We start from the raw sequence: 12,627 nt of genomic DNA, 5'->3' as shown, positions 1-12,627 counted from the left end.
GAGACACACGCCCCTCTAGAGAGCAGATCCCCTCAAGGCCATGCACACACTTATCTCCCTCACCTCAGCCATATAAGCACGTATGTAGCCCCACACTCCCTTTTAGAGCAAACCCCCTCCAGGGAGGCCATGCACACACGTGTTCACCCACACGTGTGCCACACACAGTCATAGTCGCTTCACGAGTGAGTTTCGGCTGGATGTGAGCAGTCTCCCAATCACAAGAGGCTTTGGCCAGGGCACACCAGAAGATCTCAGATGCCTAGTGACTGACCCAGCAGGATTTTCCAGAACTTTCTGGATTCCAAAGTTTCTTTCACTCAGCCAAAGGCCACCTAGTGCCTTCCCTGGGCCTGGCACCGCGTGGGAAAGAAAATGGTAAACAAGACACAGTCCCCCAGAAGTAACTCTGTTCCTGGCAGCCCCAGCCCAGACTCACCAGCAGGTAGCAATGGCCCTGTCCCTGGGCCCTGATACATCCAGGGGTCTAGTTTAGAGGTGGCTTTTTCGTGATGTCATGGTCAAGGTGGCCCTTGAGCCAAACCTTATAGGACACACAGGAGAGGGTGCCCCAGCCAGAGACACAGTCTGAACAAAGACAGGAGGCTGGGGAAGAGGGCGTTACTGAGAGGCGGCACTGTGCAGAGGGATGAGACACTGAGCTCCACCGCTCACTGTCCTCCAGGCGTGGGCAAGTCACTAAGGGTCACCAAGCTTCAACTTCCTCATCTGCAGAATGGGGACGATAGCAATAGCCCCGGAGAAGGACTATCCATTCACTCAACAAACAGAGACTGAGCAGCCACTCTGTACCAGGCACTGCTCTAGGCCCTTGGACTTGTCGTGAAGATGAGAAGATCTGATGAATGCCAGCGCTTGATGCCATGTCTGCACACACTAGGTACCAGCTAGGCAGGACCCCCAGGCACATGAGGGTGGGAGACCCTGAATGCTAGTGTGAAGTCTGGGCTCTGGAACGAATGGGGGACCTTTGGTGCTGTTGAGCAGGGGGCCAGGAGGAAGCTGATGGAAGGATGGGAGAGGCAGAGGGCGAGTCTGGGAGGCTAGCCTGAAGGAGGGGACCTGGGCGAGGAATTGGTGATGAAACCCCTGGTCTCAGGCTACATCTCAACTGAGAGACACGGTCTGAGCCCTGATATTCTCTGGGCCTGCCCCCCATTCCTCACAGAGACCCCTTCCAGGGCAGGGGCCTGGCTTCCCCTGCAGTCTGCAAAGCCAGGCTGGGGTGGGGGTGGAGGGCACATTTCTCTCCTTCTCGGACACAGAGTGGATGCTCTCTCTCCGTATCTGATGCCTTCCGTCGAGCTCATCTCCCTGTCTCTGTTTTCATGTTTTCCTCTCTCACGCTGGCTGTGTGGAGCACATCTCTCAGAAAATACTTGCTTTTGAAAGTTGTTGCCATAACAACCACTTCATTACACGCCAGGCCCAGTATCTCAGAAATGCAGAATCTCTCCTTAAAAGCGTGCGCTGCACATCAAAGGGGAATAGGAGCTCATTATTTTTACATTATTTTGCAGGCAAATAGATATTTTCCAATACACATTTCTTTTCTAAGTTGATTTTCTTGTTCAGTAGAAATGCACATTTCTCTCTTAACGCTTTCCTGCCTGCAGGGTTCAGGGCCTGGAAATCTAAGCTCCTCAAAGCAGGAGGGAGAAGGCATTTCTTTGCCAGGACATCTATCCCTCAGCCCCCAACGCTGCAGCTCATGAAGGATGGTTGTTCTAATTCACAATTTAACTGTACTCGGAAATTCTAGAAAAGGCAGAAATTCCCAGTGCGGCATATATATATATATATATATATATATATATATATGTGTGCTGGTCTATATATATATATATGCCTTTGCTGGTATCACTGTTCTAAACAAGATTTCATAACAAGTGAAGCTAATTATTTAAGGAGCCAAATTAAAACCAAACCAAACAAACAGGATTTTGTTTTTAAAACCAGAGGGCACTGTCAGAATTTAATAGATCCTTTTAAGTGAACGCCTAACATGTCTCTCTCTCCTACCCAGCAGGTAAGGCCCAGGATTTTTGTCTGTTTGACTGTCTGCTTTCTCACCAGCACCTAGAACAGTGCCCAGGGCCGTAGGTGCTCAGTAAATATTCGTTGGCTGGACCAGCGAAAGAATGTGCCGTGAACACCGCATCTTAATAGCAATTGTGTAAAGAAAGGGACCATCATCCCCATTACACAGATGAAGAGTTCAAGGCTGAAAGAGGTTAATACAATAATATCAATAACAACAACAATAATCATAGCGGACATTTAAAACTTTTCATTGGCGTTTTGAAAGGTGAACCTATCATAAGCGCATAGCGTGCTGACTTTTGATAAGTCGAGCACCCCCACACCCAGATCAAGAAACAAAACACTTGGAGGCAGGAAGGAGACTGAACAGGACAGCTTCTCGGGCGCTTTACAATAATCGCTAACCTGCTGCACCTCTCTTTCATGTGGATTTCTGTATCTGTTCTGTTTTACAAAAGAAAGGGCAAGGCCTCCTTGAGTCGCTACCTCCCATAACCACTGTTCTGACCTCTAATGTCACAGATGAGTTTTGTCCGTTTTTTGTGATTTCCGTAACTGGAACCATACAGTGGGTCCCCTTTCGCACCTGACTTCTTACCCCCATCATCATGTTTCCGAGGCTTGTCCACGTTGTGGCATGCAACTGACTACCGTGCACCTACCTCCCTGCTAATCGCGGCTCATTTTTAATGAGCATTTACTATGCACCCTGTAAATTCATTTAATCCTCCCAACACCCTAAGATGAAGGCATTACTATAGAAGAGTTGCCTGGAGCCCCGAAATAGTAGAGAACTGAACCCAGCACTTTATGGCCCCCAAACTCCTGCTGTAGTCAGGAACCTCTTTCCTGGGCGATTCAAGGCTGTCACTAAGCACGGTCAATAGCTGGGCTAGACCAGGGGTGAGTGGAGAGCTTTGTGCTCCAACACTAAATGGCCCCAGTGTGCCCTATCTCAGTATCTTGGAACTGCCTGTGTATTTCTCCAGCTCCCGACCTCACTGACAGGCTCTCTGCTGCTCCCTCGTTGGTATCACTGTCTGGCCACAGCCACACCAACAGCGCTATGACTAGGAAGCCAAAACACACCGCGGTTATTAGAATTGTGTGCAAAACAAGAGAAAACGGCTATGAACGAGGGCTTGCCGGTGCATGAGTTAGAGACAGTGCTATCTGGGATGACTGCACTTCCGTTTGTGCCCTGGGTCCAGGTAGGTGACGTTTCCGGATAAGCCAAGTACCACTCTCATTAAATTTTCCCCTCTTTGCTTTCTCAAAAAGCGTTTTGTTTTGCATCTGAGGACTTCATTCTCGTAGTACTGCTGTAGCGCGTGCTAATGGTCCGCACCTGAGACGCTAGCCCAGGTTTTTGTAGTCCTGAAACCCTTCAGACAAAAGAGTCAGCAGGATCAAAAGCCCTTTACAGCTCTCAGATCTGAGGCAGAAATGAGTGAAGAAGGGTTACCTGGGAGGGACTGGTTTCCCGCCCCATGGCAGAGGTGGTGTCCTGTAACCTTGGGCCTTAGGAGGTCGGCCCCAACTCCATTCACGGGAAGTCCCCTGCCATCCATTCCTTCATGCCTCAAGGTCAGGAGTGCATGTACCTTCTTCTGGGCCTGCGTTGGGTGCCGGGGACACTAACACAAGCAGATTGGAACCTACCCAGCCTCATCTCCTGACAGCCTTCTGCTCCTCTGTGTGCAGCCCTCACAGATGGCCCAGGCCTAGGTGGCCCAGCCTGGCCATCCCTGCGTCACAGCACTCACTCCCCGCCACTGGGCACTTGTCGGCCCTCAATGTATTTTTTTTAATGAAAAACTGAAACTTCTCCCCACTTCCTTTATTCCCCTTGGCAGAAGCCAGTTTTGCATCTATTAACCAACTCATTTCCACCTGCGTAATTACCTAGTGTGCTCTTAGTTCTCTTCTGAGTCACTTCTTAACACCTTATCGGTTCCTTCATTAAATCAAGGGTTAAAAATAATCTTTGACACAGCTTCAGAAAAAAAAAAAAGGGAAAAGAAGGAGATAGGAGGAGGAGGAATCTGTCCCTTCGGGCTGTCGGCCTGATCATCAGCATTCAGTTTTCCTGGGTTTCACACTCCCCTGGGTCCAGGGCCTGACACCAGAATGTCTCTCTTTGTGGACAGGGACATCCATCTGCTTGTTTTCTGACACTTTTTGCAGAAGCCCGGATGGCTGTGGTGTAAAAAACCACTCCACCCTGAATCCACAGTGCACATTTCGTAACTGTGTCCCTTTAATGGATGCACACGTGTCTATACAAACATAATGGTTTCCATGGAGACGTGGTCACAATGACTAATTAGACAAAAGAGAGTGGTTTTCAAAGCCTTGAAAGACATCATGGATGTAATAAACGAACATCATCTTATTCAATTGATGTATTCCTTCTCATTTCTCCCCAGAAACGTCAATAAATGGTTCCCGGGGACTCGACCTTATTATGGAGTCAGACTCAGCCACCCTTTCAGAGCCTTCCAGCTTCTCAACCATAGGATTCTGATGCTGGAACACATCCCAAAAGCGGCCACAAGGGCACTTGTCCACTGCCAGCATTTCCAGACTGGGCCGTCCCACTCTGGTCCCACCTGCTCATGGTGACCATTAAGGAGACCAGGGATGCTCCAGGCTTTGGAGACCTCATCCTATGCCCTCCATCGCACCAGCCTAACTTGGCCACCAGCTGCCCCACAGGGCTCACCCCGCCACCTTCACTTTTTTGTTTCAGAATGTTTGGTGTGACTTTTCTTGTTGTTCTCTCTCCCTCCCCAACAAAGCTGGGGCCAATGAATATTAACCAGCCCATGGTCTAACGAAAAGTTATCCTTTTCCCTATGAGGGTGTGACCCTAGCATAATATACTGGCAAAATTTCAGAAGTGAGAGAGAGAACAGCCCCAGGTACTTCTTCTAAGGGCTCCACACAGTGTGAGCTTATCCACTCTCCTGCCCTCGTTCCACCAGGACCCCAGGCGAAAGGAAAAATGTTCAGAACACAAAATACCCAGGCCTCACACTTTGGCTTAGAATGAAAAACAAACCTGTGTCAGCTAAATAAATGAGTCCAAACGCCAAAAAGAATACCCGAGAGACATCCCTGGACACAAGAAACAAATGACGACCATGCAAACACACTTCGACCAATGCTCCGAGAAAAAAATCACCCACAGGCAAAGAATCCAGTCTAGAAGAAAACAACCCCAAAACCAGAAGAAAATTTACTGCAGTTTTTCCCTGCTATAAAACTATATAACAAGACTACAGATATTTTAAAGACATAAACTCTCAGGAACAAATATAACAGAAATGATGACAGCAGAGATGTCATCAAAATTCTGAAGATAAAAAATGAATGGATGAATAGTAACTGATCCCCCCCCACACAAAAAAAAAGAAAGCTGAGACTTTCCTGTGCCTCCCAAGTGGAGAACCTGAATACAGTTGTTTAGAGCAATTTCATTCATAACTGCTAAAAACTAAAAGCAACTCAAAGGTCCTTTAACTGGTTAACAGAAAACCCAATTGTAATACATCTATACAATGGATTTAGCAATAAAAAGTAGTGAACTACAGAAATACGCAACATGGTTAATCTCAAATGCATTACGCTAAGTGAAAAAAAAGCCCAACTTCTAAGACTATCTTCCCTGAGTTACATGATTTTCTGGAAAAGGCAAAACTATGTAGGTACAGAAAACAGATTAGCAATTGTCAAGGTCCAGGTGTTGAATGAGGGGTTGACTACAGAGGGGCCCAGAGAACTGGGGTGAGTGATGGAACCATTTCACATCTTGATTGATTGTGGAGTGACTATGTGACTATGCATTTGTCTAAACTCAAAACTGACTGTACATGGCTCTGTGAAAAATGGATTAGGACAGGAATGGAAAAGTTAGTCACAGACTTTTCACAGAATATGCCTGTGTCTTTTGATTTAATGGACAATTTTACATTGCTGTCTCAAAAAATCCATCATCAGATTAATTTAAGGATTTTATCCGAGAATAACATTGTTAATTGTGCTTATAATAAACGATGTGGATTTTTAAAACCCGATGACTCCAACCACATGTTTTTCCTAGTCTCTTGTTAGATTTGGAGGGATCTTTTAAGAAACAATTGCATTGGTGATCATGTAATGTTTCTTTGAGGTTCAGAAATGCCTTTGGCTTCACTGGTTACCTTTTCCTGTTAATGTCAGATAAATTACGCTAAATGACTTTTTTCTCTTTCAAAAGTCTCCCATTTCACAAAAATGTTCCTATCTTCCTCTCCATCTAGAAACTCCACACAGAAACATAATTCGAATGATGATTTTTGAGGGCGAAAGGGGGTCTTTTTGTTTTTATTTATTGTACTTTTCTGGGGGTTTTTGTATATTAAAGTATATGCACTATTTTTATGAAAACAGTTAAGTCCTTTCCTGACTGCCCCCCCAAGTATGGTCACAGTTCCCCTCCTCTCCCTGTCACTCTCCTTACTCTATAGGTGCTGCCATGCCTGTCCCCCAGCCCCCTACTGGACTATACATCTTCAGTGGGCAAGAGTTCTGCTTGCTCATCCCTGTAGCCCATGGAGGGCCACGGTCCACACAAGAAGTCCTCAATACAAGCAGCTGGAATAAAGGAGACCACATATCAAGGAAGCCAGAGAAGAAATCTTTCATGAGTTTGAAAAGTAAAAAAAAAAAATCTGAACTTTCAATACCTCCCATTGTCCACAATATGAGAGAAATCAAGGGAGAAAGGGGCCAGAGCTAAAAGCTTAGCTCACAAGAACACTGGAAGATCAAACACAGCCATCTCACAGCCCCACATCTGGTAACGTGTCTCTCCTAAGGAAGGACTGAGCATTTGACAGAACCTGGGAGCTGCAATTCCAGAACCACGAGTAAGCAGAGAGAACTTCGGCATTTGATGGAACCACAGATGCCTGGAAGATACCAAGGTTAAGCAGAGATTGAGTAGATAAACCCAACAGATTCCGTGGCATTGATCGAGTCATCATTGATTGTTTGTAAGCCATCCCCAAATACTACGACATGAGATTTTTGTTTGATACATTGTTACTGATGAATTAATTCAAATGATGCATCCTGCAGAGCTAAGTATAGAAGGCATCGAGGGTGAGTCCCTTAGCCAGTGAGCGAGCCAAGCCCACCACCCATCACATCTCAACAGGATCTGGTTATTTCCTCTTGGTCTTTCCGTGTCCCCAGCTACTTCCAAGAAGGGAAGAAACTTTGCTTTTTTGTGTAAGAAATGGCCCCCAAAATAAATCCAATTGCTTATGGTGGTAATTAAAGGGAAGAGGGAGTGAAGAAAAAGTGTCGGCATCCGTGAAAGTGATGATGTAGAGCTACATTCCGAAAAGGAATATCAAATTACGGTGTCGCTCAAATCAGCTGAGCAGAAATGTGAGAGAGGAGACGATATGCATGGGTATTCCAGGCAGAAGAGCAAGTGCAAAGGCCCTGAGACAGGAATGCACTTGGAGGAATAGCAGGAAGACCAGAGAAGCTGGAACGAGGTGAGCAAAAGGAGATGAGCTCGGCGAGGGGGCAGGACAGACCCGTCAGGCCATGTAAGCCTTTGTAAAGACTTTGGCTTCGACTCCGAGTGAAAGGGAAACCACTCAAGGGTTGCAAGCAGAGACGGACGTGACTTGACTGACGTTTCTAACAGGATCCTTCGGCTGCATGTGGAGAATAACGTGCAGGGTGAACAAGTTCGGAGAAGGAAGGCCAGGGAGGCTGTTGCTATAATGCGAGTCGTTTGCTGGTGGCTCAGACAAATGCGGTAAAGTAGAAATGGTGAAAAGTGGTCAGATTTGGGAAATAGTTTGAAAAATCATATTCGCATGCTTGGGGGCTTTTGGGTCCACCCCTAGAGTCTATTTGGAGCAAGAATATTTTACTTGCGTTGAACCATGTATATTTAAATACGGCTTTAAATGATGCATCATATTCTTAAATATATTGCTGATAATAGTGGCTTATGGTCAATTTTAGTACCATATTGATTTTGATAAGAAGGACCAGGTAGGGTGCTATAATCTCTGACGTGGATAAGTGGCCCACGGGCAATCCCGCTGTTTGGAGGCAAGGTCTGGGTCCAGACACAACCACTGACTCACTTAGATATTCTAATGGCAATCGGTGGACTCAGGAGTCTGGGAGGACACACCTGACCTAGTGTGGCTGAGCCCTAAGGTCAACATTTAAGGGAAAAATTGTGTGTTTTCAAAACTACCATGAGATGCCTGGACAACCGGTGAAGTGGACTGATGGTGACTATAACCCACTTCAGTGATGCTCTGGCACCACTGAGTCTGACTGCAGGAAGGAGCAAGTGGACAGTCTCACACGGCTATGTACGGGCAGTGCAACTCTGCCTTCTGGTGCCAGGCTGGGAAGTGGAGGATGGGTGGAGAAATTGCCAGGCTTCCTGCTCACCATCAAGGTCTCCCCCATTCTGCTTTGATACGAAGCCTCTGAAACCTGATATCTGTGGATGGCTTTGTTAAATGAGATGGTGGATTAAATGAGATGGTGGCATCAGTTTCCAAAATCCAGGTGGGGTTGGAATCAAATAGGCTTGAGTAAATATGGCCCCCTCTTCCCCGTGCTCACTGTGTGGCTTGGGAAAATTACTTAGCCCCTCTCCCCTCAGAGGTATGAATAATGATACGTACCTCACATGAGCCGTGTGACAAGGCTATGAGATCATGCTTATCCAAGTGCCCAGCGCTGCGCTTGGCACCCAGCCTCAGGCCACGTTTAGCCCTGACACTGGCTTCATAAATGTTCCCTTGCTAGTCCCAGGAAGTGGTACCTGAAGGGTTTCAAGCCCTTTCAGAGTCCCCTTGAGTCTGTGAGTATTAGACCCCAGTGGACTGGTACATCCCCAGATTGGACCCCGCTGGACCTGTGCAACCCCAGATGGAAGACGCCCCAGGGGACTCCACACTCCCAGATTAAACCACTGACCCACAGGGAAGGAACGAGAATCACTTGTTCTCAGTGGAGTCTGGACTGGGTTGCTTAGAGTCACTGGACTTCGAAGGAGGGATAAATCTGCCGGGGAGTCAAAGGTACCAAACTTCTCAGGGAACTGCAAAATGATCAGAAAGAAACTGAAGCCCAGAAAGGTGAAGGTGACGTCCAAGACCACACCATCCGTAAAGGTACCACCAACAGAACTGGAAAGGCCCTTACGGATCACCACGTCTGGCCCATTTTTGCCCAGATAGGGAAACGAAGGCCCAAAGACAGGAGGGGGGTCGCCAAGGCCACGCAGTCACTAAGTGTCCGAGCTGTAGCGAGGACTCAGAGTCTGGGGCTCCCTTCCTCCCTCCGCTACTAGCTCCCACGTTCACACCTTTGACAATGTGGCAGAGGTTCCCGCCCCCCAACCCGCCCCCCCTTCCCGCAGCACTGCCACGAGCTGCACAAGATGCTCTGTGGAGCTGATGCAAAACATTTCATTTTGTATCACGCCTGGGGTGACAGCTGAGTTAAACCGAATGTTCACAGTCATTATGCTCAGAAACCCTGCACGCATTACACGTATTGGGGTTTCAGAATGAATCAGGTTTCCACACTCTCCTCTCTCCATCTAATCGCGTGTCTGCATATGGTAACCTTTAGAAAATGAGTCTAATAATTAGTCATCTTGGCCTAGTTAAAGACAACAGTATGTTCTCCAATTTCACTGTTTTCAACAAGAGAGTGATGCCAACGGTAATTTTCACCATGATCAAAATATGCTTCTCAGCTGGTCCGTGAAGTCCACTGAGACAGCAGCTCTGGTCCTGGCACCTGCTGGGTGCTTCCCCCGGCTCACTCTTTGACCAGGTTGTGCCTCCCACCCAGGCGCCCTCCTCCCACACTCATTCACAGTTCTTGACTCCAACCGTGTACTCGGCACTCAGCACTATACTAGATATTTTGGACTCATTACACTTAATCTTGTTTGCAAGACAAACCATACTGCCCCGTTTTGAAGATGAAAAAATTTGAGAACCTGAAGGTCCCGGTCCCTGCCTACAGTCCGAACCCCAGGTCCAGCCACTGCCCCTTTCTCCCTGCATTCCAGCCACGCTGCCTTCTTGCATGTCCTCAAAGACAGTGAGCTCATTCCCACCTCAGGGCCTTTGCACACGCAGACTCTTCTACCTGAAATACTCTCACCCCTGACTCTGCCTGGTTAACTCCTACTCACCCTTCAGCTCTCAATTCAAATGTAATCTCCTAAGGGAAGAAGTCCTCGCACGATCCCACACCTTCCTCTAGTAGGTCTTCGCTCACATAGCACCCTATAGTCCTCCACCTTTAAAGCAGTTATTACAATTTGTAATTTCATTTGTATGGGGTTATTTGCTATTGTCTGGCTCCCCTACAAAAGCATGAACTCCAAGGAAGGCAGGGATGATGTCTTCCTTGTCCATCATCACATCCCCAAACCTAAAAAGGACACAAAGTAAGTTTAGTTACTGTATGTTGGATGGATGGTGGATAGATGGGCAGAGGGTGGATGAAAGGTAGATAGGTAGTGGATGGATGATGATGGATAATGGATGGATGGATGGGTGAATGATGAGCTGGAGAGAAATGCTAAAAACAAGCAAAATTTGCCACCTATCCAAGTAAGAGGTGGGGCCGTAACGTAAACCCAAGACCTGTCAGTCCCACTTGTTCTGTATGTGATAATCTGCTCTCTCTCTCTCTTTACCTCCTTCCCTCCCTCCTTCCCCCTGCCTCTGTCCTTCTGCCCCGCTCCCCTGCCCCTCCTCCTCTCCCTCTTCCTATCCCTCTCCCTCTCTCTGACCTAGGAAGACTGCTCACCTCCCTAGAGCAGTTCTCAAAACTCACCACGGGGTAACCTTGCTGTCCAAACCTCCACACCCCCAACCCCACAGACCTGGAGCTTCAGAGGTACTGATTCAGTGGGTCCAGAAGGACCCCAAAATCTACACTGTCGACAAGGTCCCAGGTAATTTTGAAGGCAGTGGGTCCCAGACCTCCATTTGAGGACCCCTAGACGAGGGTAAATCCAGACGAATCCAGAGCCCGGGGGTAAGCGGCTCAGCCCTCCACCCCCACCAGCCTCCCGCTGGTGAAGCTGTGAGGGCATCAGAACCTAGGGCAGTGCTGCCCCCTGGTGGTCATGGCGGTGCTGCAGCTGTGGGCTTCCCAAAGCATACCGGTGGCAGGTGCCTCCCAAGGCCAGTGACATCTTGTGGCCGGGTCTGCCTGGGGGCCCAGCACCTGAGTTCTGGTCCCTGACTCTCCAATGACCTCTCCAGGACTTTTTTCTTTTCGTAAATGGAACAGAACCCGTGGTTCCCAAACTCCAGTTCTTTGGGTAACACCTTCGCCTTGCTCATTTCATATACTACCTGAACCATTATTTAATTTTTTTCCTAAATATATTTATGCAAAATGACTCATTTTGTAAATAGAAACTTGAATCCCCACAGCAGATGTGGATGAACAAACAGTTTCACTTGCTATCAATAGGGAATGGGGAGGGAGGGGGGGAGACATGGAGGAGGGAAATAAAAAGAATTATCAAATGTTTAAAAATCAAAAAGATCACAATTTTACCAACGAAAATGAACAGTGGCTTGCCCAGTGGTGGAACTATCAAGAACAACACAAAACTTATTATTATAAAAGTCGAGGTAGGGGTTATCTCTGGGGGGACAGTGGGGGTCCCTGGGACCCCCATTCTCCTGAACCTGAGAAGGAGTTACAATCATATATGTTAACCTGTATATATGAGTTTTATGCATTTTTTTTCTGTATTTTATATCATAATAAAAATGCAATGAAAATTTTTTTTAAAAAAAAAGAAGAAGAAGAAATACAAATGCACAGCTAAAAATAAGGGACGTGACACTGAGCTCTAGGATGCTAGACAGGGCCCTTGGCCTACTGATAAGACAACCAGGCAGGGCCAGGGGCCTTGACTGGATAAATGCCCCAGAAACATGCTGATAAGAAGGGGCCCGCCAGGTGGTCCGGCTCTAAGTAGTGGGTCTCCCACCACACCCCAACCCTCCTTCCTTCCAACCTACCTTCCTCTGGGCCCCCATGACTGAAGGTCAAATCTTCAAGAAAGTCTGTGGTGATCATGCCGCCCTCAACATCTGTAGTGTGGTGAACACAACATGAACCTACTCTGGGGCCACCATTAGCACCCCAGTTAGCAGGCAGGTGAGGAAAACAGGGCTGCTCAGTTTCTACCCAAAAATGGGCATCTGGAGACAGCCACATGGTCTACTGCCACCATCCATTCTGATTGGTTGACTTCTGTCCCATACAGTTGTCCCATGTGTTTATGATCAGCCCTGCTAATATTCGTTAAAGCGTGTGGGTAACTATTCACATAAAAACTATCTATCGAAACACTATCGAACATCACACATACCTCGGGTTGGGTACATACCGAGCTTCAGGATGAGCTAGGCACGACCTGACCCCTCCCAGGGCGACTCCAAGGACCCAAACGTCACATCTGGGCAATCCCCAGTGCGG

The 12,627-nt window shown here is 47.5% G+C and overlaps 1 protein-coding gene across 1 annotated transcript in view; it reads right to left on the bottom strand.

The window, feature by feature from the left end:
• The window catches only part of TOX2 (TOX high mobility group box family member 2), a 220,999-nt gene extending 208,774 nt beyond the window's left edge, over positions 1-12,225 (bottom strand). Inside the window, exons 1-2 of the mRNA XM_015596897.2 lie at positions 12,168-12,225; positions 9,140-9,315 (exon numbers count right to left, since the gene is read on the bottom strand). Of these exons, the coding sequence (XP_015452383.1) occupies positions 9,140-9,315; positions 12,168-12,225 (234 nt within the window). The remainder of the gene's footprint in view (positions 1-9,139; positions 9,316-12,167) is intronic.
• Positions 12,226-12,627: the final 402 nt, after the last annotated feature.

The sequence above is a fragment of the Pteropus alecto genome, unplaced genomic scaffold, assembly GCF_000325575.1.
Source record: "Pteropus alecto unplaced genomic scaffold, ASM32557v1 scaffold45, whole genome shotgun sequence".
NCBI classification, from domain to species: Eukaryota; Metazoa; Chordata; class Mammalia; order Chiroptera; family Pteropodidae; genus Pteropus; species Pteropus alecto.
This window is presented reverse-complemented; position numbering and strand designations above follow the sequence as displayed.